Genomic DNA, 26,507 nt, shown 5'->3' with positions numbered 1-26,507 from the left:
TGGAACACATGCATGGAGCATAGCATTCCTTTTTTATTATGAATTAAACAAATGGGTAAATTTAAATAGCAGGGTCAGACTGTGTTTTTACTTGTGATATACCCAATTTCCAGATCTATAATATAACACTGCAGCGTGCTAGTTTTGCCTTTCGTATTACTGGTCAGGGTAAGGAAGACTGAGCAAAATAAAGTACTTAAAAATATTAAGTATTCTGACACCCAACATTGGTAACTTGCAAGTCCTATTCCCTTACACAACATTGATGGACCAGCTGGAGAGGACTTTGATGCTGGAACAGATGTTAAACTAAAGCATTGCATGCCTCTCTAGTAACAAAAGCCAGTTGTCGCGTGCATCGTGTAACAAGATTGCAAGTATGCTTGTGTCATGTAAGTATATGTTCTAATGTTATCATTTTTAATTGGACAGGTGCGTCAACATTTCCGATACCAGCACCACCACCGCCTCCTGCTCCCCCACCACCTGCTTTCTCTCCTCTAACCAAGGATGTGCCAACAGAACTCGTCCCCCCGTCTGTTAATGGTACAAACCGAGGAGCCTTGCTAAAGTCTATTCAAAACTTTAAGAAGGGAATACTGAAGAAAGCAGAGAACAACAACCACAGTGCTCCCCTCATCAGCTGAAGATGAATGTATATTAGGCTCATAGTTCCCAGTCTTGGAAGGAAGTGGCCGGCGTTCCCTAAGTGCTGATGAGGGTGTGATACCCTCCAATGGAACTTGGTGAATCTTCCTCATTGTATTCTTTCAGTCAGTGAATGCTGGCATACTGCTTAGCAATGTTTCTGTTCCAAGGATTTCATTGCACTCATTTTTACTCTACAGTAGGCTTCTAAAGAATGGATCTCTAACCTTTTAGAGAGGAATGTCAATTTGCTGTTTAAAATACAGACTAATTTGAGTTGGGGAAAAACAGTCTCCAGTAGCTGAATGCGGGTTAAAGAGGTAATTCCAAACAAGTGCTTTTTTTTTTTTTTTAACATAGGTTTGAAGCAGGGGGTCTCCTGAGCTCAATTGCATTTTTGCTGCCGGGGACCCACTGCTTTCGGACATACAGACCTCCATAGGGAATGCCGGTAGCTGCTCGGCTAGCAGGGATAATGCAATGGGCACTTTTCAAAGCACCTGCACGCCAGTAGCACCCCCTAAAGAGGTCTGTATCTCGGGAAGCAGGGGGTCTCCAATGTTGAAACTAATGGGGTTCAGCTCCGGAGACCCCATGCTTCAATCAAATGTTAAAAAAAATAAAATACATTGCCTGCTTGCATTGCTCCTTTAAAACACCCGTGTGCACAAGACTGGCCTGCAAAGCAATTCTAAATGTCATGAACCATTATTATTGAATATGTTGGATGCTCAGGGGGTAATTCCATATACATCTAAGCAACCAAACCCCTCCCTTTCCACCCCCCCCCCTCTCTCCTCCCATTTTAAGTTCTTTTTTTCTAGCTGGTCATGGAGCAATTGGCTGCTTTGGAGTATATTTAGTTACCCCCTTGCTCCCGTGCATTAAATGAGCTGTAGGTCTCTCCAGTACAGGGAAGACATCTTCATACCATTTGAAATAGGAGCAAAAGTATCTAGTTTCTGCTTTATCTGCCTTAAAGGATTACGTTTGCCAGTTATCGTCAATATTCACATCACATATTTCAAATGTCCCAATATAAATGTCAATGTTGAGTTTAAGACTGAATCTTCTTTCCTCAACAGTTGGCTAGCTTGTATAAAGTTACATTAGTAATGTTTAGTTTTATTGTCCGTTAATTGCTACACCATCTACCCTCTGGTTGATCTATCAAATGTTTGTAATGAAAATATATCTCATTTACGCGTTGCTGCCAGAGCAGTGTGTGTGGCCCTGCTGGCAGCAAAGAGCAGTGGGGGTGGCCCTGCTGGCAGCAAAGAGCAGTGGGGGTGGCCCTGCTGGCAGCAAATGGACCGATGATTGTGTTAGCGTAAAATCCAGTACCAAAATTAAAAATCTACCACTAGGGCAGGGGTGGCCAACTCCAGTCCTTAAGGGCCACCAACAGATGGAGTTACAGATATCCCTGCTTCAGCACAGGTAGCTCAATCAAGAGGCTCAGTTAGCCACCAATTCATGAACCACCTGTGCTAAATCAGGGATATCCTGACAACTTAATCTTTTGGTGGCCCTTGAGCACTGGCATTGGCCCCAACTGCACTAGGGCAATAGATTATATTACAGATCGATAGTACCCTTTGAGCTTTTATTTTACTCAATACCTTTTTGCACTTTAAAAAAAACTGTTCTACATAAGGCAGAGGGAATGTTTGTATATGTATGTTTCTGGGGATCTGTAATACAGTATATATTATTCAGTCATATTTTTATTAAAATAATGGATCATGTGATTTAATGTGCATTTATAAACTCAGCAGTAGGGTGGTGTTCCTTGCTACAGTTATTTGTAATTGCATAATGGGCTACATTTTCATATGCAAACACAGCCAATTTCCATACACAGCAGTTTGACGTCAAATATAACAGGCATGATCTCTGATACGAGCTGCTGAGGCTGCAGTCCCAGTCACTGCTACAGCGCACACTAAGCACCGCCCCGCAATGGGGCTGGGCCCAGTACTCACCTTCACACTGAAGGTGCAGCCGCGCTGTACTGCAAGGTTTTTTAAACTCAATGAAATTGAGTTTAAACCTTGTGACGGAGGTGTGGCCACACCCCCACTGGCAGTTCACCCAATGAGGGCAAACTAGCTGTGTGAAGGCCACACCCCCACAAATGCCTGACTACACCCCCTCCCATCACAAGCTCCCTCTCTCCTGGAGATTATGATTAGCACGCGCCCCCCCCCCCCCCCCCCCCCAGCTTGTCAGTCATGACTGGGACGCACGCACGCCCCTCCCGCCCCCTCCCGGGTGTGCGTGTCAGTCATGACTGGGACCGCAGCCTAATGTTCATCATGCCTGCTTTAAGTTGTTTATACCTTGAACACTACGTACTGTGCAATACATGAACGCTATGCATAGGTCTTATTCACAAGCTTTAGCAAAGTATGAAATGTTGGCTTAATCTACCATCTTGGAAAGTTCTAAAATGTTGCATTAATAAGTAAATTATCAGGCATTTGTCAGTGATTAAGAGTTTATTCCAGAGGGGGGGAGGGATTTAAAAAATAAATAAAAAAAAAAACACTGGGTTTTCGGAAGCCAACTAAGATTAATTTTCCCTAATTGTTGTAAATAGGACATTAAAGGCCAGAGGCTTATTTTGCAGGAAGGATTTATTAATCCAAATAAATATGATCTGCTGTGTAACAGGATTCTCCTTAAAATGCAAGTGAAAGGGAAAGTGTTTCAGGGTTACTCTGATACACTCAATGAGCTGGCAATACTTTGCATGCTTTTTAGCCTGAGTGGCAAAATGTTAATGGAATAGTACAGGGTACAAAAGTGCACTCAAAACAAAGTCTAAACTACACAAGTTTGTTTTCTGGACATTGGGTATTGAGTGTTGCCATTTAAAGATAAAATTGTTAGTGTCACCTTTAATGAAAGTTTAACTTTACAAGCAACTACAAGATATTTAGTGTCTTTTTAACTGCAAATATAATATCCTTCACTTGAGGTACGCAGTTTTCTTCCAGTAGCTTGGCATAAGGCATAGGCACATCTGCACCAGTCACCCGGAACACTGGAGAATCCAGGTAATTGAACGCTGGCCCTGGTAAGCAAGAATTGGAAATGTTAGAAAAAGGCCTCAAAAAAAATTGTTCTCATTTCATACCAGAGCAATTAGTTTGTTGGGGTTATTGCAAATTGGATTGTTAATAGGAAAAAAGGAAACCAGGTTAACATGTCACTTTCTGTACGAATTACAACTTACTTGAAGGTAGTTACAGATGTGCTACTTTGCGTTAAGACAGATTTGCATAAATACATAGTATTGAGCAGCAACAGGGGCACTTAGCTAATAAAGACTAGACTCGCAGCCAAGCCTCCAATCTGTTAAACTGCACTGAGGAAACGCTGTTTCGTATAAGAGTATGACGGGTCTAAATTCCTGCCCATTCCTGTACACAGCTTTCTGCGTTAAAGCACTACTTCTGGCTTATTTTGTTGCCCCATTTAAACATAGAATTCCAGCAGGAGGGGAGTCCTGGCGATCAGTGGATGATCGCCCCGTCACCAGTTTAGCAAGAATTAAATATACATTTGGATAGGATTGCTGCTTTAAACGGTCATTATATTACTCTGGGGTGTCTGTTACTCAAAAGCCAGAAACATTTGAAAGGAATACGAATTTCTAACATTGAGCTTGAACCCACACAAAAAAAACAAAAAAAGCATGTGCCAATTGAAAGTCTTAACTTTTAAAAAAAAAAACATTTTGCACCTGCAGTCATCCAACATAAAGCCACAATGTGCTCTGATGCGGTGTCCTATTGGCCCATAGGAACCAGATAGACTCTGTAGCCATTTACATCGCCTGAATAGAAGCTGCAATTGTAGCAAATAAAACCATGTACTGTATGTTGTCAAACAGGTTTCCAGAACTACAAAATAGCTCAGCCCCAAAAGCCCTCCCCAGGATGGAGGTTTCTCCCCCTCATGTCAACAATGAGTAATTTGTATTAAATCTTTACATTTAACCAAGCTTTCTTTGTAAGCTTTACTTATATAATGCAATCTGTGGGCTATAGGGGATATAAAACTAAAGATTTTCTAATCCACTTCCTTAAACTTGGCCAGTATGCAATTTGCCAATTGCCACATCCAGATTAAACAGACCCATAGATTGATCTAGCAACCGCTCCAAATAATAATAATAATAATAGAAACAGAGGATGACAAATGCCAGAATAGCAGCCTGTACTTCATACCACGTTATTTAAAGTCGCATATATGCAAATGTCATTCCTATTGCACATACCTTCCATTATTTGGGCACAAATTTCAGATCCTACTCCAAACTGTGGCCATCCTCCTTCTACCGTGACCAGGTGGTTGGTTTTTACAACACTGGCTTCAATGGTTTCAATGTCCAGTGGTCGAATTGAACGCAAGTTGATCACCTTTAAAAACAGAAGTATACTGATTTTGTATTGTGGCCATAATGAAGAAACAGATCTGACACAAATGTTTGAATTATGGTGGTAGGAAGTGAATTACTATTTTGCAGTTATGACAAATGTACAATAATCACACCAAATGAAAATCAGTGTATAACTGGAAGGTTATATTCACAAATAAGCTGAGAACATGGTGGGGAACGAGTCTAGGTCTATAGATAGACTTGGCCATGTAGTATACTAATGTTGAGGTTCACTTTGCTCATTCAATAAAGAATTATTGGGTATCAAGTACACCAAAAAGTCATAGCCGTGTGACTGAATACAGCAATGCCATAATAGTCAAGGTGCGAAACATATCCCACTTACCTCACAATCGACTCCCTCTTTAGCCAACACACTAGCTGCCTCTAAACAGTGGCTGACCGGTCTTGAGTGCGAGACCAGAGTTATCTGGCTTCCTGCAGTGAATTAAGCATTTGGATTGGAAAGTTTACAAGATCATACAGCTTTAGGTTAGTTGTGATTGATTAGAACGTTCCCTTAAGATCTCTACCTTGGAAATCCCAAGTATACCTACAAATAAAAAGTAATTTACCAAGATTGTCAGTCCCGAAGGTCTGCCATGTAAATAAGGTTAAGTATGTGTAACATTTTGTGGAACCAAGGGTAAAAGCCACAACTATATTTTCTATTATTAAAAATAAATTGTACATTTATAATTACCAAATAGATATAAAGGTTAATCACAGTGGCAGAGGGGCTGCAGAAGATGCAGCCATGAATCCCAAAAACTTATTGTGCACTTTTTTCTTGGCTTTTTACAATCTCTGAATCGTGGATTCTGTTTAATCTCCTTTACCTTCAAATCTGACAAATATTAAAGGAATTAAAGCAAGAAACTGCTGTTAATTTAGAAAGTGTGTTAAAACCCCATGGAAAGTGCACATACATTTCTGCCAAGGATAGCAGAAATCAGACGATCAGCCAAGTTTTAAACATGACCAATTATTTTTGGGGTACAGACCTGCCTCGCTTGTGTAGGCTTTAAAAAAAAATAATAATCTAAAAATCACGGGAAGATGCTTACCTTGCCGTTCTATCTTAGCTTTACCAATTGGAACAACAAAGTCTTTTGATTGAGCCTCCTCAGATAATTCAAAAGGAACACCATACATCAACTCATTTTCCAGCATTACGACTGTAAAGAGAGAATGATATATCGGTGTAGTATAAAAATGTGAAGTACTAACCTACATCCATATCATGTAAACATGATCAAATGTTTAAAAAAAGGAGGACAAAATAGACAACCATCCTATGTTCTTTTGCAGCATATTACACGTGCGTGCGTACACACACACACACACACTATTATAGGAGCTATATACAAAGTACTGGCTCCAGTGTTTACCTGGGTTATTATCCCGAATAGCAGCTTTCAGGAGACCCCTTGCATCTTCTGCATTCCAAGGACTGACCACCTTAAGCCCAGGACAGTGTCCATACCAAGCAGCAAAGCACTGAGAGTGTTGGGCTCCCACTCCAGCCGAGGCCCCGTTGGGCCCCCTAAAGACTATTGGAACCGACACACGCCCTGCAGACATATAGTAGGTCTTGGCAGCAGAGTTGATCACTTGATCGATTGCTTGCATTGAGAAGTTGAAGGTCATAAACTCACAAATGGGCCTTAATCCAGCCTATTAAATTAAACGTGATTTTAGTACCCAAAACATTGAAAGTCACATACAACACATTGTCACAAAGTTCGTCAAGAACCCAAAATGTACATTAGCACAGCTACATACCATAGCCGCACCTACTGCAATTCCTGCAAATCCCATCTGAAAAACAATGTAAAATCTGTTATATATATATACACACACACACACACACACACACACACACACACACACACACACACACACACACACACACACACACACACACACACAGAGGAAGGAGAAAAAAAAATCCAGCATTCAAACTTTACTCTGTTCAATATTCCAGTTTTTTTTTTTTTTTGCAGAGAACCATGCAGATTATCAACCCTTTTAAGATCAGTGTGTAACAGGTGAACACAGGTTGTTAGATACAAGTATAAATATAATGCACCGAAGACATTACATTCATACCTCAGATATGGGCGTATCCATAATTCTTTTGTCACCATACTTTTTCCAGAGACCTCTGCTGATCTGAAATGCAAAGGTTGGACAAAAACCTATAGTACTCTGTTACTTCATTTTTTAATATATATGCATAACTCAATTACTCATACTTTGTATGCGCCGTCATACTGAGCCACTTCCTCTCCCAACAGAAACACCTTTTCATCCCTTTCTATTTCTTCATCCAGGGCCTGGTTTAAAGCATCACGAACCGTCACCTATAAACAGACAGAAAACATTACGTTTGTTTTGGAAGTGACGACCATAAAACAATGACAGCACCTACTGTTTCATCCATACCGCAAATATCTCTACATTTATAAAGAATGTATTGGTACAAACAGATAATCTGTAAAACAACCTCACAAAAAAGAAGAGTGTGGTTTTAACTTTAACTTGCATGAAATATTCTATGCAGAGATCAAAATGAAACATTAAAGAACTGCATTGTAAATTCCCATATGCAACAATAATGTAACTACAAATCAGAAAGGGGAAAAGGCAGAACTTTACATTAGGTAGGACACAACCGTACTAACAAATGAAATAATGGTGGTTCGACAAGTTGGTCCCAACAGGACTTTTCGGAAGAGACCAGGTCTAGTTGGGAAGCAAAGTGGCGATCCACAATTCACCATTTCATTTTTCTGATTCTCAGGCCGCGCTTATAGTGCTGGCGACGGCGATGCGACTGATGTCATCACCCGTCAACCGTCAGCAAAAGTTATAATTTGATTTTCAGCTACTGTCGCCAACGACGTCACGAAAGGGGGCAGGCCGCAGTCTCTGATTGGTTTAGAGACAGTCACATGTGGCAACTGTCTCTAAAAAAAAAAAAATCAAATAGACCCGGCTTCAAAATGTTGGGTTGCGACGTCGCTCCGACAAAGTCAATGTATTTTATTTGGAGCGACATCGCCAGGCACTACAAGCGCAGCCTAAAAGTGCAGTTTCCTCTATTTTGAGACGATACACCTTATTCATACACCCCACATATTCCTGAACCTGGAGGCAGGAAGAGGGGAGGAGGAGAAATTAAGAATATTTTTTTTTTAAATACACATACACTAGGCCTCTTCATTAATCCATATGAGACACATGTAGTGAGTGACATGGCAGTGACAGTGTGTCCCCTGTATACGGAGGCCGGCGGTGGAGCACACTGTGTGGCTCTGTACCTGGAGGGCAGCGGGCGGGCTCCTGTGAAAGTCTCTCCTCAGGAACACGGACACCTGGCTCTGCGGGTCACACAAGGAGAGAGAGAGAGAGTGAGGAGCCGCGGTCCCAGGGCCTCCACGTTCCCGGTGCCCGCACCCCTCGCCCGGTCACCTCTCTTACCTTCCCGCTGCGCAGCACTCGCCTCAGCGCCGCCATCTTGTCCTCTGCCCCCAGCCGTCGCCCTTCGCTGAGATTTCCACCTATCCGGAGCAGCGGAGGGAGCAGCACGCGCAGGCCACACCTTTATCCATCTGCTGACCGCTCTGGACCAATGGGAGCTGGGCGTGTATAAGCGAACGTGGCTCCGCCCACAGGAAACAGTCGGAGGGGGCGAGGTCGAAGCCACTTGTTGCCAGGTAACGCCCAATCAGCGGTAGGGTGTTGGGGTGAATAATACGGGTAGCCGCGAGGGCCATTTCTAGAGATGAAGCCGTTAACTGTCAGTGTTGGACCTGGTGAGCCGCTTATTAACCCATTCAGTACTGAAGGATAGTATAACGTGCCTGGCCCTGGCAGGGTCACTTAATGTATGTGATATATATATACACACACACACCAACCCACCCACCGCCCCCCCTCAGTTTGGTGGCTAAAATAAACGAAACCTATCAAACATTTGCACTGATTTGTCATATCCTAATTCTGTGTCAGGCCTTTGGGAGCCCGGGCTGTATCTGTGAGGAAACGTTGTATGATGTGCTGGTATTGCACATCTAATGGTGAGTGTATCAGAGGGGAAAGTAGCATCAGGATCCCTGCATTGGGCACCTGACATGGGGGGGATGTGCTGGGGGGGGGGAGAAGCCAGGGGGGGGGGGGAGAAGCCAGGGGGGGGGGGGAGAAGCCAGGGGGGGGGGGGAGAAGCCAGGGGGGGGGGGGGGGAGAAGCCAGGGGGGGGGGGAGAAGCCAGGGGGGGGGAGAAGCCAGGGAGGGGGGGGGGGAGAAGCCAGGGAGGGGGGTGGGGATGTGCTGGGGGGGGAGAAGCCAGGGAGGGGGGTGGGGATGTGCTGGGGGGAGAGGCCTGGCAGGGTTTGTGCAGTGGGGGTGCGAGTGGGGGGAGATGTAGGGTGGTGTGGAGGAGAGGCCAGGGAGGGGGGTAGGGATGTGCTGGGGGGGTGGAGATGTGCTGGGGGGGAGAGGCTTGGCAGGGTTGTGCAGTGGGGGGAGATGTAGGGTGGTGTGGGGGAGAGGCCAGGGAGGGGGGTGGGGATGTGCTGGGGGGGAGGGGGGTGGGGATGTGCTGGGGGGGAGATGTAGGGTGGTGTGGGGGAGAGGTCGGGTAGGGAGCCCCCCTCCGGGTGGGGATGTGCTCGGGGGAGAGGCCTGGCAGGGTTTGTGCAGTGGGGGTGCAGGTGGGGAGAGGCCGGTCAGGGGTGTGTGCTGGAGGTGGGAGAGGCCGGGCAGGAGGCGGGGGTGTGTGCTGGGTGTGGGAGAGGCGGAGCAGGGTGTGTGCTGGGGGGAGAGGCCGGGCAGGGGGCTGTGCTGGGGGAGGGAGAGGCTGTGCTGGGGGAGGGAGAGGCCGGGCAGGGGGAGGGAGAGGCCGGGCAGGGGGAGGGAGAGGCCGGGCAGGGGGAGGAGCAGCCTGTGCAGGCCCTGGACCGGCCTATTCTCTCCCTGCTGTGGGTTTGCTGTGTTTGGATCAGCAGCAGAGTCCGGCCCATCTGATCACCCATCTCCCCGGAGCCGCATCAGGTGAGGCCCGAATATTCCCCTCCCTGCCCGGGGGGTGAGAGGCCGAGCCTGGCCCCGTTATCCAGCAACCTCCCAGCTAATGCTCATACTGCGGGGGAGAGGGCCTCTTATCCTACTGACCAGGGGTGCAGCACCCACAATAATATTATTAGTATCACTAATTCAGACTCCTGGTGAAACCCTCCACCTATTGTTATCAATTATTCGTCCCATCAGGGCTAATTAAACCATGATGTGTCCCACTCTCATGTTAAACCCTCCTGCTATAAGATCTTAATAATCATTTTGTATTTGTAAAGCGTCCGCTTATTCCGTAGCGCAGTACTCGGAGCGTCCGCTTATTCCGAAGCGCAGTACTAGGGGGGTACAGGGTGATATAAACAGATTGATGTATGGACAGACAAGCGTGAACAGATACAATAATAACTTATTTCATATAGCGCGTTTCTCCCAGTAGGACACAAAACGCGTCACAATGACAGTATAGCGTGCGGTACGCAGCACGTAGGAATGTTAGACACGTCCCTGCCCCGCAGAGCTTACACTCTATGATTTTGTTGCCTGATACACAGGGAGATAAAGTGACTTGTCAGATTCACATTCGGTGAGCCACTTCCTTACAGAAGGTAATGAGCTGCCTTCTCATAACAGCTCACAATGTAAAGGGAATAATGTTGAATGATAAGGTAAAGTGGCTGCTGATGGTGGGACGGAGTATGGCTCAGGGCGGCGATGGCTAAATCTAATCAACTAATATTCTACCCATGCTCCTTTTGTTGTAATTTGCTATATATTATTCAGATTTTGTATAATTAATATATATTGTATTGTATTGTATGTCTTTATTTATATAGTGCCATTAATGTACATAGCGCTTCACAGCAGTAATACATACCATATAAATAACAAATAATATAAATAACACATGATGGGAATAAGTGCTTCAGACAAACATAACATTAAGGAAGAGGAGTCCCTGCCCCGAGGAGCTTACAGTCTAATTGGTAGGTAGGGAGAACGTACAGAGACAGTAGGAGGGAGTTCTGGTAAATGTGTCTGCAGGGGGCCACGGTTTATGTATCATGTGTTCAGAATATCCACAGTGCTATTCGTATGCTTCGTTAAGCAAGTGTGTCTTAAGGTGGATAGAGAGGGTGCTAGTCGGGTATTGAGGGGAAGGGCATTCCAGAGGTGTGGGGCAGTCAGTGAGAAAGGTTTAAGGCGGGAGAGAGCTTTAGATACAAAGGGGGTAGAAAGAAGACATCCTTGAGCAGAACGCAAGAGTCGGGATGGTGCATAGCGAGAAATTAAGGCTGAGATGTAAGGAGGGGCAGAAGAGTGTAAAGCTTTAAAAGTGAGCAGGAGAATTGAGTGTGAGATGCGGGATTTAATCGGAAGCCAGGAGAGGGATTTCAGGAGGGGAGATGCTGAGACAGATCTAGGAAAGAGTAGAGTGATTCTGGCAGCAGCGTTTAGGATAGAGTGTAGGGGAGACAGGCGAGAGGCAGGAACTATATGTCGTTAGTAAGGCCGTACGGTGCTTCTCAAAGCTTCCACGGTCTGCAGAGCAGAACCCCATTAATTCCAGCTATGGGACCCCCTGGTTCCCGAGAGACAGGCCTCCAAAGGGGGAACCGGTATCTTGGCAAAGTTTAAAGCTCCCGCGTCATGCAGGCCAATAGGAAGCCGCACTGATGACGTCATGGCTTCCTATTGGCCCGCAGGGCGCGGGAGCGTTAAACGCCGCCATTACGTGATCTCACTAGCCGAGCGGCTAAGGAGGTCTGTATCTCTGAAGCAGGGGGTCCCCTGAGCTCAAATTAATGGGGTTCAGCTCTGGAGACGCCCTGATTCAATCCAATGTAATCGCTAGCTTGGATTGCCGCTTGAAAAGTTATCTAGATCTGGGACTGCTGACGGTGAATCTGTTACAAGGGCAGCTCCTGTGTGTTGTGAGAGGGCGGTTCTGGTTTGTTTAACCTCTTCAGTATCACAAGAACCTACAACACTGCAGAGCAATGGCTGATATTTATATCGGATGCAACCAGACCTGCTCATTCAGCCCCCAAATTACACTTCTCTCTATTAGGTTTTATCCTCATCAGAAACTGACAGTGAAAGTGGCCCACAGTTATTTATTTTGTAGAAAAACTGATGTAAAAAAAAAAAGCTATTACTTCCATATACCTCTCTCAGTTGTAAGGCACCGAGCTTGAATTTACATTGATTTTCCTAGCCAGATCTATGTCTAGACTGCATTTTCTAAAACGTTTCTAGGTTATATAATTTCCTGCAAGTGATCCTACTCGTTGTAACCTTATGGATTATGCATTTTGCTTGGTTTCTTCCATATTAGACACTTTATTTCACTAGGTAAGTGCAGTATATCATTCTCCTTTATAATATTGCAGGGTGACAGTGCTAACACAAGGGCTGATTCTGACCAAGAATTTGGAAATCCTAGTGGCAGAGAGCACACGCAGGGTAGAATTATTTTATTTATCATTCCATGCATGGGATTTTAGAACCTGCTGTGCTAATAAGCACCATTAGTGTGTGTATGTGTATGTATGTATGTATCATCTTATATACTATATTAGTGAAAGCACTGTATGTTTGCCTGCCTGGATGTCCGGTGTCCCTAGCAGCAATCTCATTGGTCCCTTGGCCCGCCCGCCCCGCACACCTCTCATTGGGCTCACACACTCACACCACCCCCTTGGCCCGCCCCCCACACCTCGCATTGGCCTGAGGCGGAGTGATGGGCCAAAGGTCCAAAAAAAAAAAAAAAAAAAACACACACATCACCACACACACATCACCACACACACACACACACACACACACACACACACACACACACACACACACACACACACACACACGGGGCTCACAGTGTTAGCAGCACATCTCCCGCTCTCTTCCCCACCGGTCCCGGAGGCTCCGCCTCTTCCTCCGCCTCTCCCTGTTTCCCGCGCTTTCACCCCCCCCCCCCCTCCACGTGGGAGCTGCCGGACGGGTGAGTGAGCGGCCGGACGGGTGAGTGAGCGGTCTTCACGTCCCCTCACCCCCCTTCACCTCCCCTCACTCACTTCCCCTCCACCCCCCCCCCCCGGCGCCGCTACACTCAGCGGGGGAGCGGAGTGATCACCTCCCCTCACTCACTTCCCCTCCACCCCCTCCCGGCGCCGCTACACTCAGCGGGGGAGCGGAGTGATCACCTCCCCTCACTCATTTCCCCTCCACCCCCCCCCCGGCGCCGCTACACTCAGCGGGGGAGCGGAGTGATCACCTCCCCTCACTCACTTCCCCTCCACCCCCCCCCCGGCGCCGCTACACTCAGCGGGGGAGCGGAGTGATCACCTCCCCTCACTCACTTCCCTCCACCCCCCCCCCCGGCGCCGCTACACTCAGCGGGGGAGCGGAGTGATCACCTCCCCTCACTCACTTCCCCTCCACCCCCTCCCGGCGCCGCTACACTCAGCGGGGGAGCGGCCACAACACGCTGCCTCCCGCCTCAGATCCACGTGGGAGCTGCCGGACGGGTGAGTGAGCGGCCTTCACCTCCCCTCACCCACCCCTCACTACACTTCCCCTCCCTTCCACATCCCCTCCACCCCCCCTCCACCCCCCCTCCACCTCCCCTCCACCTCCACCTCCCCTCCACCTCCCCTCACCCACCCCTCACTACACTTCCCCTCCCTTCCACTTCACCTCCCCTCCACCCCCCCCCCCCTTCACCTCCCCTCCACCCCCCCCCCCCCCTTCACCTCCCCTCCATCCCCCCCTTCACCTCCCCTCCACCCCCCCCTTCACCTCCCCTTCACCCCCCCCTTCACCTCCCCTTCACCCCCCTTCACTCCCCCTTACAACCTCCCCCCCTTCCCACCTTCCCACCACCTCCCCCCTCTTCCCACCACCTCCCCCCCCTTTCCACCGCCCCCCCCTTCCCCCCTTCCCACCACCTCCCCCCCTTCCACCTCCCCCCACCTCCTCCCCCTTCCCACCACCTCCTCCCCCTTCCCACCACCTCCTCCCCCTTCCCACCACCTCCCCCCCCCTTCCCACCACCTCCCCCCCTTCCCACCACCTCCCCCCCTTCCCTCCTCCCCCCTTCCACCACCTCCCCCCTTCCCACCACCTCCCCCCTCTTCCCCCCTTCCCACCACCTCCCCCCTCTTCCCACCACCTCCCCCCTTCCCCTCCTCCATCTCCCCCCTTCCCCTCCTCCATCTCCCCCTTCCCCTCCTCCACCTCCCCCCTCCTCCACCTCCCTCCCCTCCTCCACCTCCCCCCCTTACCCTCCTCACCTCCCCCTTACCCTCCTCACCTCCCCCCTTACCCTCCTCCACCTCCCCCTTTCCCCATCCCCCCTCTCCCCTCTTCCACCCCTCTTTCCCCCCTCTTTCCCCCCTTTCCCTCCTCCCCCTTTTCCCCTCCCCACCTTACCCCCTTTCCCCCTTCACCCTTACCTCCCCCTCTTCACCTTTCCCCCACCTCCCCCCTTCTCCCCCCTTCCCCTCTTCCCCCTTCCTCTCCTCCACCTCCCCCTTCCCCCCTTCACCTCCTGTCACCACCCCCCCCTTCGCCTCCTGTCACCCCCCTCCTGTCACCCCCCCCTCCTTCACCTCCTGTCACCCCCCCCCTCCCTTCACCTCCTGGCAACCCCCTCCACCTCCCCTCACCCCCCTTCACCTCCCCTCCGCCCCCCTTCACCTCCCCTCACCATCCCCCACCACCCCCACTCACCACCCATCCTCACCTCCCCTCCGCCCCCCTTCACCTCCCCTCACCACCCCCCACCACCCCTCCGACCTCACCTCCCCTCCTTCAACGCCTTTCGTCCGCCCTCCCGCCTCTGCCTTTCGCCCACCCGCACTTCTGCCTTTCACCCGCCCACCGCTCACATCCCCTGCGCCACACAGCCGCCGCACGCACTAAACAGACCTGCCACACTCGACACACACCCGCCGCCTCTCACCCACCCCACACACTCGACACACACCTGCCGCATCCTGCCCCTACGCAACAATATCACTGACCAGCTGTCACCCGCACTCGCCACACACCCGCCGCCTCACACCCTAGCAGGACCCCGACCCACAGCCAGCACTCACTACCCATGCGCCACCCGTACTGAACACCCACCCGCCGCCTCACACACGCTCACACCCTAGCAGGACACACGCCTCACATTTTTACATCACTTATGTCACCAAAATATACATTGTACTGTGGTGTGTTTACAATAAACCATTTTTATACAACATCGTATTACATTTTATTCCATCTTTCTTTTCAACATTATTATCCAACCTTTCCAACAAATTGTCACCTATTGTTCCACCATTTATAAATAATACTACCTATTACGCATTTACATCCCGGGCAACGCCGGGTCTCTCAGCTAGTAATATATATTAGTGAAAGCACTGTATGCCTGTCTGGATGTCCGTGTCCCTAGGGGAAATCTCATTGGTCCCTTGGGCCGCCCGCCACCGCACCTCTCATTGGCCTGAGGCGGAGTGACGACACACACACACACACACCTCTCTCTCTGTCCTCTCCCCCTCCCCCCATCACACTCACCTCCCCCCTCCCCGGTGCTCCACTCACCTCCCTGCCTCCCATCCGCTCCACTCATCTCCCTCCTCTCGCTCCACTCACCTCCCTCCCGCTCCACTCACCTCCGCTCCACTCACCTCCCCTCCCGCTCCATTCCCTCCTGCTCCACTCACCTCCCTCCACCTCCCGCTCCACTCACCTCCCTCCCCACTCCCCTCCCCACTCACCTCCCTCCCGCTCCACTCACCTCCTGCTCCACTCACCTCCCTCCCCGCTCCACTCACCTCCCTCCACCTCCCTCCCACTCCACTCACCTCCCTCCACCTCCCTCTCGCTCCACTCACCTCCCTCCCGCTCCACTCCCTCCCGCTCCACTCACCTCCTACTCCACTCCCCTCCCTCCCGCTCCACTCACCTCCCTCCCCACTCACCTCCCTCCACCTCCCTCCCGCTCCACTCACCTTCCTCCCCACTCACCTCCTGCTCCACTCACCTCCCTCCCCCACTCACCTCCCTCCACCTCCCTCCCGCTCCACTCACCTCCCGCTCCACTCACCTCCCGCTCCACTCACCTCCCGCTCCACTCACCTCCCGCTCACTCACCTCCCGCTCCACTCACCTCCCGCTCCACTCACCTCCCTCCCGCTCCACTCACCTCCCTCCCGCTCCACTCACCTCCCTCCCGCTCCACTCACCTCCCTCCCGCTCCACTCACCTCCTCCCGCTCCACTCACCTCCCTCCCGCTCCACTCACCTCCCTCCCGCTCCACTCACCTCCCTCCCGCTCCACTCACCTCCCTCCCGCTCCACTCACCTCCCTCCCGCTCCACTCACCTCCCTCCGCTCCACTCACCTCCCTCCCGCTCCACTCACCTCCCTCCCGCTCCACTCACCTCCCGCTCCACTCACCTCCGCTCCACTCACCTCCGCTCCACTCACCTCCCGCTCCACTCACCTCCCGCTCCACTCACCTCCCGCTCCACTCACCTCCCGCTCCACTCACCTCCCTCCCCACTCACCTCCCCACTCACCTCCCTCCCCGCTCCACTCGCCTCCCCGCTCCACTCACCTCCCTCCCGCTCCACTCGCCTCCCGCTCCACTCACCTCCCTCCCGCTCCACTCCCTCCCGCTCCACTCACCTCCCTCCCTGGCGCGGGACAGGCAGTGGGCAGGGCAGCCTGCCGCTGCCATGCCATGCGGCGCCTAAGATGGTGGCGGACGGAAGGACCCCCTTCCTCCCTCGCGGAGTAACTAAGATGGCGGCGGCCGGAAGGAGAGGTGACGTGTGTGTGTGACACTGTGTGTGTGACACTGTGTGTGTGACACTGTGTGTGTGACACTGTGTGTGTGACACTGTGTGTGTGACACTGTGTGTGTGTGTGTGTGACACTGTGTGTGTGTGACACTGTGTGTGTGTGTGACACTGTGTGTGTGTGACACTGTGTATGTGACACTGTGTGTGTGTGTGTGTGTGTGACACTGTGTGTGTGTGTGACACTGTGTGTGTGTGACACTGTGTGTGTCTGTGTGTGTGTGTGGGACACACTGTGTGTGTGTGGGACACTGTGTGTGTGTGTGTGTGTGTGTGTGTGTGTGTGTGTGTGTGTGTGTGTGTGTGTGTGTGTGTGTGTGTGGACACTGTGTGTGTGGGACACTGTGTGTGTGGGACACTGTGTGTGTGTGTGTGTGTGTGACACTGTGTGTGTGTCAGACACTCTAGGGTGGGGACCGGAGCTACGCATGGGGGGGGGGGGGGCAGGAGCGGAGAGAGAGAGGGGGGAGTGGAGAAACATACAGGGGGAGTGGAGAGGAGGGACCCGTAAATTTTAAGAACCCACCCCCCCTCCTGTCCACTGTCCCCCCTCCTGTCCACTGTCCCCCCTCCTGTCCACTGTCCCCCCCCTCCTGTCCAATGTCCAACCCCCCCTCCTGTCCACTGTCCCACCCCTGCTGTCCACTGTCCCACCCCTCCTGTCCACTGCCCCCCTCTCCTGTCCAATGCCCCCCCCTGTCCACTGTCCCCTCCCTCCTCTCCACTCTCACCCCCCCTCCTGTCCACTCTCACCCCCCTCCTGTCCACTCTCACCCCCCTTCCTGTCCGCTCTCACCCCCCCTCCTGTCCACTCTCACCCCCCCTCCTGTCCATTCTCCCCCCCCTCCTGTCCACTCCCCCCCCTCCTGTCCACTCCCCCCCCTCCTGTCCACTCTCCCCCCTCCTGTCCACTCTCCCCCCTCCTGTCCACTCTCCCCCTCCTGTCCACTCTCCCCCCTCCTGTCCACTCTCCCCCCCTCCTGTCCACTCTCCCCCCCCTCCTGTCCACTCTCCCCCCCCTCCTGTCACTCTCCCCCCCCTCCTGTCCACTCTCCCCCCCCTCCTGTCCACTCTCCCCCCCCTCCTGTCCACTCTCCCCCCCCTCCTGTCCACTCTCCCCCCCCTCCTGTCCACTCTCCCTCCCTCCTGTCCACTGTCACCCCCTCCTATCCACTGTAACCCCCCCTGTCCACTCCCCCCCCTGTCCACTCTCCCCCAACTCCTGTCCACTCTCCTCCCCCTCCTGTCCACTATAATCCCCCTCCTGTCACTGTAATCCCCCTCCTGTCCACTATAATCCCCCTCCTGTCCACTGTAATCCCCCTCCTGTCCACTGTAATCCCCCTCCTGTCCACTGTAATCCCCCTCCTGTCCACTGTAATCCCCCTCCTGTCCACTGTCCGTCCCCTCCTGTCCACTCTCCCCCTCCTGTCCACTCTCCCCCTCCTGTCCACTGTCCCCCTCCTGTCCACTGTCCCCCTCCTGTCCACTGTCCCCCTCCTGTCCACTGTCCCCCTCCTGTCCACTGTCCCCCTCCTGTCCACTGTCCCCCTCCTGTCCACTGTCCCCCTCCTGTCCACTGTCCCCCTCCTGTCCACTGTCCTCCTCCTGTCCACTGTCCCCCTCCTGTCCACTGTCCCCCTCCTGTCCACTGTCCCCCTCCTGTCCACTGTCCCCCTCCTGTCCACTGTCCCCCTCCTGTCCACTGTCCCCCTCCTGTCCACTGTCCCCCTCCTGTCCACTGTCCCCCTCCTGTCCACTGTCCCCCTCCTGTCCACTGTCCCCCTCCTGTCCACTGTCCCCCTCCTGTCCACTGTCCCCCTCCTGTCCACTGTCCCCCTCCTGTCCACTGTCCCCCTCCTGTCCACTGTCCCCCTCCTGTCCACTGTCCCCTCCTGTCCACTGTCCCCCCTCCTGTCCACTGTCCCCCTCCTGTCCACTGTCCCCCTCCTGTCCACTGTCCCCCTCCTGTCCACTGTCCCCCTCCTGTCCACTGTCCCCCTCCTGTCCACTGTCCCCCTCCTGTCCACTGTCCCCCTCCTGTCCACTGTCCCCCTCCTGTCCACTGTCCCCCTCCTGTCCACTGTCCCCCTCCTGTCCACTGTCCCCTCCTGTCCACTGTCCCCTCCTGTCCACTGTCCCCGTCCCCTCCTGTCCACTGTCCCCGTCCCTCCTGTCCACTGTCCCCGTCCCCTCCTGTCCACTGTCCCCGTCCCCTCCTGTCCACTCTCCCCCCCTCCTGTCCACTCTCCCCCCCTCCTGTCCACTCTCCCCCCCTCCTGTCCACTCTCCCCCCCCTCCTGTCCACTGTCCTGTCCACTGTCCCTGTCCACTGTCCCCATCCCCTCCTGTCCACTGTCCCCATCCCCTCCTGTCCACTCTCACCCCCCCTCCTGTCCACTCTCACCCCCCCTCCTGTCCACTCTCCCCCCCTCCTGTCCACTCTCCCCCCTCCTGTCCACTCTCCCCCCTCCTGTCCACTCTCCCCCCCCTCCTGTCCACTCTCCCCCCCTCCTGTCCACTCTCCCCCCTCCTGTCCACTCTCCCCCCTCCTGTCCACTGTCACCCCCCCTCCTGTCCACTGTCACCCCCCTCCTGTCCACTGTCACCCCCCTCCTGTCCACTCTCCCCCTGTCCACTCTCCCCCCCTGTCCACTCTCCCCCCCTGTCCACTCTCCCCCCCTGTCCACTCTCCCCCCCTGTCCACTCTCCCCCCCTTATCCACTCTCCCCCCCTGTCCACTCTCCCCCCCTGTCCACTCTCCCCCCCCTGTCCACTCTCCCCCCCCCTGTCCACTCTCCCCCCCCTGTCCACTCTCCCCCCCCCTGTCCACTCTCCCCCCCCCCTGTCCACTCTCCCCCCCCCCCTGTCCACTCTCCCCCCCCCCCTGTCCACTCTCCCCCCCCCCTGTCCACTCTCCCCCCCTGTCCACTCTCCCCCCACCTGTCCACTCTCCCCCAACTCCTGTCCATTGTCACCCCCCCCTGTCCACTGTCCCCCCCTGTCCACTGTCCCCCCTGTCCACTGTCCCCCCCTGTCCACTGTCCCCCCCTGTCCACTGTCCCCCCCTGTCCACTGTCCCCCCCTGTCCACTGTCCCCCCTGTCCACTGTCCCCCCTGTCCACTGTCCCCCCCTGTCCACTGTCCCCCCCCTGTCCACCCCCCTGTCCACTGCCCCCCCTGTCCACTGTCCCCCCCCGTCCACTGTCCCCCCCCGTCCACTGTCCCCCCCGTCCACTGTCCCCCCCCTGTCCACTGTCCCCCCCCTGTCCACTGTCCCCCCCCTGTCCACTGTCCCCCCCCTGTCCACTGTCCCCCCCCCCTGTCCACTCTCCCCCCTCCTGTCCACTGTCACCCCCCTCCTGTCCACTGTCACCCCCCTCCTGTCCACTCTCCCCCCCTGTCCACTCTCCCCCCTGTCCACTCTCCCCCCCTGTCCACTCTCCCCCCCTGTCCACTCTCCCCCCCTGTCCACTCTCCCCCCCTGTCCACTCTCCCCCCCCTGTCCACTCTCCCCCCCTGTCCACTCTCCCCCCCTGTCCACTCTCCCCCCCTGTCCACTCTCCCCCCCTGTCCACTCTCCCCCCCTATCCACTCTCCCCCCTGTCCACTCTCCCCCCCCTGTCCACTCTCCCCCCCCTGTCCACTCTTCCCCCCCCTGTCCACTCTCCCCCCCCTGTCCACTCTCCCCCCCCCCTGTCCACTCTCCCCCCCCCCTGTCCACTCCCCCCCCCCCTGTCCACTCTCCCCCCCCCTGTCCACTCCCCCCCCCCCTGTCCACTCCCCCCCCCCTGTCCACTCTCCCCCCCCCTGTCCACTCTCCCCCCCCCTGTCCACTCTCCCCCCCCCCTGTCCACTCTCCCCCCACCTGTCCACTCTCCCCAACTCTTGTCCATTGTCACCCCCCCCCCCTGTCCACTGTCCCCCCCTGTCCACTGTCCCCCTGTCCACTGTCCCCCTGTCCACTGTCCCCCCCTGTCCACTGTCCCCCCCTGTCCACTGTCCCCCCCGTCCACTGTCCCCCCCGTCCACTGTCCCCCCCCCCCTGTCCACTGTCCCCCCCCTGTCCACTGTCCCCCCCCTGTCACTGTCCCCCCCCTGTCCACTGTCCCCCCCTTGTCCACTGTCCCCCCCCCCTGTCCACTGTCCCCCCCCTGTCCACTGTCCCCCCCTGTCCACTGTCCTCCACTGTCCCCCCCCTGTCCACTGTCCCCCCCCTGTCCACTGTCCCCCCCCTGTCCACTGTCCCCCCCCCCCTGTCCACTGTCCCCCCCTGTCCACTGTCCCCCCCCTGTCCACTGTCCCTCCCCTGTCCACTGTCCCCCCCTGTCCACTGTCCCCCCCCCTGTCCACTGTCCCCCCCCCTGTCCACTGTCCCCCCCCCTGTCCACTGTCCCCCCCCCTGTCCACTGTCCCCCCCCCTGTCCACTGTCCCCCCCCTGTCCACTGTCCCCCCCGTCCACTGTCCCCCCCTTGTCCACTGTCCCCTCCCTCCTGTCCACTGTCCCCGTCCCCTCCTGTCCACTGTCCCCGTCCCCTCCTGTCCACTGTCCCCCCCTCCTGTCCACTCCCCCCCCCTCCTGTCCACTGTCCGCCCCTCCTGTCCACTCTCCCCCCCTCCTGTCCACTGTTCCCCGCCCCCCCCCTCATGTCCACTGTCCCCCCCCTCATGTCCACTGTCCCCCCCCTCCTGTCCACTGTCCCCCCCTCCTGTCCACTTCCCCGTCCCCTCCTGTCCACTGTCCCCGTCCCTCCCCTCCTCCTGTCCACTGTCCCTCCCCATCTCCTGTCCACTGTCCCTCCCCCCACCTTTTCCTAGCGGGAAATTTCACTCACGGGCAACGCCGGGTCTCTCAGCTAGTATATATATATATATATATATATATATATATATATGCACTGTTAGATTTAAAAGCATTGTTTTAGGGAATAGAAGCTAAGGTCCCTATTCAATATGCCATGAAGAACTAGTTATCACCTTGTTAGAGTAAGCTGCTTCGGAGGCTCAGACACCTTTTCTAAGGGGCACTTCCTACAAGGAAGAAAGAACATTCACATGTTTTATGGGCGTCATCTCGTTAATTGATACCTTTTTTGAAGAAATCTGACTCCTATAAGTAGTTTGAATTTATTTTTTAAAGATGGGCTGGGGCCATGGTGCCTTCGCCCATGCGGTGGCGTGCGCGGCCGTGATGTCACCCGCTTGAAGCGGGTGCGTATTTTGGGCATGGTACATGCGCTGTCCGTGGGCGTGCCAGTGATATCAGAGCTGGTTCGCCCTCATGGGGCAAACTGCTCACGTGACTGGCTTGTCGGCCAATAAATCAGTTTGAACTGATTTCTTGCGCAATGGACGCGAACACTGCCTTAAGGCAGGCTGTTCTCTCAACCTGCGGACGCACGGTCTGCGGTACCATGGTCCCAGCCTGAGGCCTTTCCCCCGCTGCCTACTGCGCGCACAAGAGCCCTCCCCGCAATGGCGCCGGGTCCGCTGCGAGGGGGGGCCGCAGCGCTCGCGCGAGAGCTATTCCTGCTCTCAATAGAATTGAGAGCAGGACTCGCGTCGAGCGATTAGGCACGCCCCCTGGCGGTTCAGCCAATGAGGGAGAACCTGCCGGGTGACGTCATGGCCGCGCCCCCGTCACTCCTCCGCCACGCCCCCCCCCCCCCCCCCCCGTCTCTCCTCCTGCAGTGAGCTACAGACCGGGGAATCGGCTGAACGCGCCGCAAAAAGCGCGGGCGCGCGTTACAGCGGAGAGACCGGGGCCTTAGCCTAAGACTTGGGAGATGTTTGATTTCCTCTGGCTGCTCTGTTGTGTGATGTCACTGTGTGATCTGCAAGTGTTAGTGCAGCCAGAGTCCCACCTCCCTTCTCTTTACTGGCTCTCTGATAAGGACAGGGCAGGACAAGGGGTAAGAAAACACCTGATTGACAAAGACGTCCCCATTCAAAGCATTCATTTGAAACGGGAATAACACGGAAACTGCCTGGAAGTTTCATGGAGACGCTCAGAGTAATTTTGCAACGAGAGATGTTAATTTTCTGGTGAGGTTGAAGCAGAAATCCCCCGAACTCCAGTATTGTTTTTTGTACATAATTCAACCCAGGGGTCCCGTGGAGATGATAAACTGTACTGTTTTTAACTTTGGGACACACTCGGCCCCCGATATACTTACGGGTTGAGTTGATGGTATTACTTCCTGGACATCTATGTGGTCTTCCACTATGAAGCTACAGCGTCACCCACCCAATGATGCAGCGGCTGTTTGAAAACTATTTTGATCTCCCTAAAGGGACGGAAAACACAGGCAACTAGTAAGTATTTGGGGAACTTGCCAGGGAGGATCCCTGGGGTAAAAATAGGGCAGGTCAGCTCAGGAGGAACCTCTGGTTAAAAAAATAAATAAAACACAGGCAGGAAGGCTGCTTTAATTATTTTAATTCTCAAATATAACGTCTGTTCTATTTCTCACACTCTTCTGTTTCACAGGAGCCGCTGGAAGGGGTTGAGGCCTGCCTCCCTCATCATTCAAGTGTCTGATTACTGCCGCAAATCAATAGTTTGAACAGATGGATAATGGAGACTGGGGATACAGGGTATGTAAAATAAATAAAGAAAGAATGAAATCTATACTACACAATGTGGGAATGGGGTGCTTACATTTGTAAGACTCCCTTTGCCTCCAGCGCAACTTATGTTGCAAGCTGTAAGGAAGAGGGATGAATTGAACCTGTCAATTTGACTGTCCATAGTTCGACTTACACTGTTCGTACAATATATGGTACGTCATTCATTTCTGGTGGTTCACACATAGCTCATAGAACAGTATAGACCAGTGTTTTTACACAGGGATTCCTGTGTACCCTTGGGTTTCCCGGGCATCCCTAACGGGTTCCATGCAATTTTCAGGTCATTTGAAAATGTTACCAAATACAGAAGAATTTACAATGCATCTGATCCCAGACGCGCTATTAGAGAGGGTTGGGGTACCTTACAACGCATCTGATCCCAGACGCGCTATTAGAGAGGGTTGGGGTTCCTCAGAATTTCACAATGTAACTAACGGATTCCTTAATAATAGAAATAAAAAAAGTGAAACCACTGGTATAGACAATGAGTTGCCCTAATTGCCTACAGTCTGCTTTGTTACCAGTCTGTTTTGCTACATGGAAAAAACCTTTTAAAATCTTGCTATTTATTATGGTTATTGCGTATGCTTGTTGGTATCAAAAGTATGAATCATCATGTTAATATCCTGGACCTTTTTTGGATTTCAGATGACTGATCCAGTCACACTAAATGTTGGTGGCCATGTTTATACAACGTCCCTCTCCACTTTGACACGTTACCCAGACTCAATGTTGGGAGCTATGTTCAGGGGCGATTTCCCCACTGCCAAGGACTCCCAGGGTAACTACTTCATTGACAGAGATGGACCACTTTTCCGGTACGTGCTGAACTTCTTACGGACGTCAGAACTGACTTTGCCAACAGACTTTAAGGAATCTGACCTGCTTCGGAAAGAAGCAGATTTCTTTCAGATCGAGCCGTTAATTCAATGTCTTAGTGATCCCAAACCATTGTATCCTACGGACATCTTTGAAGAAATTTTGGAATTGTCAAGCACTCGGAAACTCTCCAAATATTCCAGCCCCGTTGCCGTAATCATAACGCAGCTCACCATCACCACCAAGGTGCACTCACTGCTGGGAGGGATTGCGAACCATTTCACCAAGTGGAATAAGCACATGATGGACACTAGAGACTGCCAAGTCTCCTTTACGTTTGGGCCATGCGATTACCACCAGGAAGTCTACCTCCGAGTCCACCTGATGGAATACATCACAAAGCAAGGCTTTAACATCCGAAATACGAGGGTGCACCACATGAGTGAGCGGGCCAACGAAAACACCGTGGAGCATAACTGGACTTTTTGTCGATTGTCGCGCAAGACAGACGACTGACGTCTGCTGTGCCGGTTCTGCAGGAATTCAAATGCCACTCGTGTATAAGCAAGACATGAGTTGGTGCGACGTCTAGTAACAGTGTGAGCTGTCTTGTACACCTATTTATTAACAGCCGTTATGACTGGATAGTACATGAGATGTGACTCTGCAGTCATATAATACGTGTCTGGGTTATCCAGCATGTGCCTGTACAAAAACTTAGTTAAATAATGTTTTGCTTGCTTTAATGTAGGTTATAAAATACCTGGTGCACACATTATCCTCAATATTATCCTACTGTTGATGTATATATGTTTGGGTTGATGGAGGGGGATTTGCGATAGGGGACAGTGACTCTGTACGATTCCGCCTCCTCTACCCACCCCCCCCCCCCCCAGTGTTACCTTCCCATGATGTCATTACTGAAGGCTTTTAGTCAAGAAAAAGGCAACTGATCATTTTTTTTATTCAGCAACGGAAAACAAAAGTTGAAAAATGTAATATCTGTCACCAAGGTGTAATGAGCAGCGTGTTTACACCCGTTAAACACATTACACACACATGCACTTATATGTAGGATGTCTCGTTTAATACCTTTTACATATAAACTTTCTCAGCTCTTCAGACGAATCCATCACTATTTTACATTTATTTATTACATAAAACATTCATAATGTGGTCCTAACCCAAAGTTATGGCTACAGAGAGGACCTTCACCAGGACAGATGTTCTATTCCGATCTGGACATCCTCTCAAAGGCTAGAATACTGTCATTTTCTGCATGCGTCTACATCCAAATAGAAACATTGTTTATAGTGAAGTGTGCCCAGATTATATTAATATCGCCTGCAGTGAGGAACAGTGTCACATGCTTCTCAGAAGGAGGGGCCAGCATATAGCTCATGTCTATATAATGTGGTGCAGTACTTTAACGCTTTCAATGCCAGAAGTTGCACGACTCATGTTAACAGATCAATTAAACGACTTTGATGTGGTGGTTTTTATGAATTCAGTGAAACACGAATATTAACGATGTTCAACAGAATAGGATTATGGAAAAAAAAACAAGCAGCTGCATGAGGACATGTGACTATTTCTGAATAGAAAATCAGTATTATGAGCTGAGCCACTTTGACAATATTTTTAATTACGCTTCCTACGACCAACTAATTCTATGCATCGAAATCAACCAACCCAATATAAATGTTGCCATGGAAACGCATATCAAGGCTATTTTGGTATTAAATAGGATTCTAAACTTTCAATGTCTTAGCGGCGTATTCATATTTTGTTTTAAGCCTGGTTAATTATTGGACTGTACTTCCTGCCAATGCTAATAAACAATGCACATGCTGCTTATCCGAACAAATACATTTGATACTTAAAACAACAGCACCACAGCACACTTATCCCCATTACTGACTGGGTAGGTATGGGGAGCTCAACTCCAGTCCCGTCCCCACCCCAACAGGTCAGGTATTTAGGATATTCCAGCTTCAGCACCGGTAGCTTAATCATGAGCCAC

General features: G+C 52.3%; 3 protein-coding genes across 9 annotated transcripts in view; 2 read left to right on the top strand and 1 right to left on the bottom strand.

Moving 5' to 3' along the window:
- PXK (PX domain containing serine/threonine kinase like) overlaps positions 1 to 2,399 on the top strand; it is a 58,815-nt gene extending 56,416 nt beyond the window's left edge. For 4 of the 6 annotated variants that reach the window (XM_075574793.1, XM_075574792.1, XM_075574791.1 and 1 more), the window contains one exon: positions 433 to 2,399. In XM_075574793.1, coding sequence (XP_075430908.1) covers positions 433 to 647 — 215 coding nt within the window. In that variant the 3' untranslated portion in view covers positions 648 to 2,399. The remainder of the gene's footprint in view (positions 1 to 432) is intronic. The other 2 variants (XM_075574796.1, XM_075574795.1) reach the window with 1 other exon arrangement.
- Positions 2,400 to 3,130: 731 nt separating this feature from the next.
- PDHB (pyruvate dehydrogenase E1 subunit beta) lies at positions 3,131 to 8,741 on the bottom strand. The gene is made up of 10 exons (XM_075574798.1): positions 8,585 to 8,741; positions 8,425 to 8,484; positions 7,357 to 7,464; positions 7,211 to 7,273; positions 6,884 to 6,919; positions 6,490 to 6,775; positions 6,166 to 6,276; positions 5,445 to 5,536; positions 4,937 to 5,078; positions 3,131 to 3,727 (listed from the first exon to the last, which is right to left on the bottom strand). Exons 1-10 carry the CDS (start codon positions 8,618 to 8,620, stop codon positions 3,579 to 3,581), a joined length of 1,083 nt encoding a protein of 360 aa, XP_075430913.1. The 5' UTR covers positions 8,621 to 8,741; the 3' UTR covers positions 3,131 to 3,578.
- A 373-nt stretch (positions 8,742 to 9,114) lies between these two features.
- On the top strand, positions 9,115 to 26,254 carry KCTD6 (potassium channel tetramerization domain containing 6). 2 transcript variants are annotated; one of them, XM_075574800.1, is made up of 3 exons: positions 9,115 to 9,183; positions 23,526 to 23,632; positions 24,314 to 26,254. In XM_075574800.1, the coding sequence occupies exons 2-3, from the start codon at positions 23,606 to 23,608 to the stop codon at positions 24,998 to 25,000; spliced, it is 714 nt and encodes a 237-aa protein (XP_075430915.1). In that variant the 5' UTR covers positions 9,115 to 9,183; positions 23,526 to 23,605; the 3' UTR covers positions 25,001 to 26,254. The 2 variants fall into 2 exon arrangements, with proteins under 2 accessions (XP_075430915.1, XP_075430914.1); XM_075574799.1 differs by lacking the exon at positions 9,115 to 9,183 and adding an exon at positions 10,000 to 10,156.
- The last annotated feature ends 253 nt before the right edge of the window (positions 26,255 to 26,507 follow it).

The sequence above is a fragment of the Ascaphus truei genome, chromosome 17 (assembly GCF_040206685.1).
Source record: "Ascaphus truei isolate aAscTru1 chromosome 17, aAscTru1.hap1, whole genome shotgun sequence".
In the NCBI taxonomy this organism is placed as follows: domain Eukaryota; kingdom Metazoa; phylum Chordata; class Amphibia; order Anura; family Ascaphidae; genus Ascaphus; species Ascaphus truei.
The sequence above is the reverse complement of the archived record's forward strand: the minus strand, read 5'-3'. Positions and strand labels throughout refer to the sequence as shown.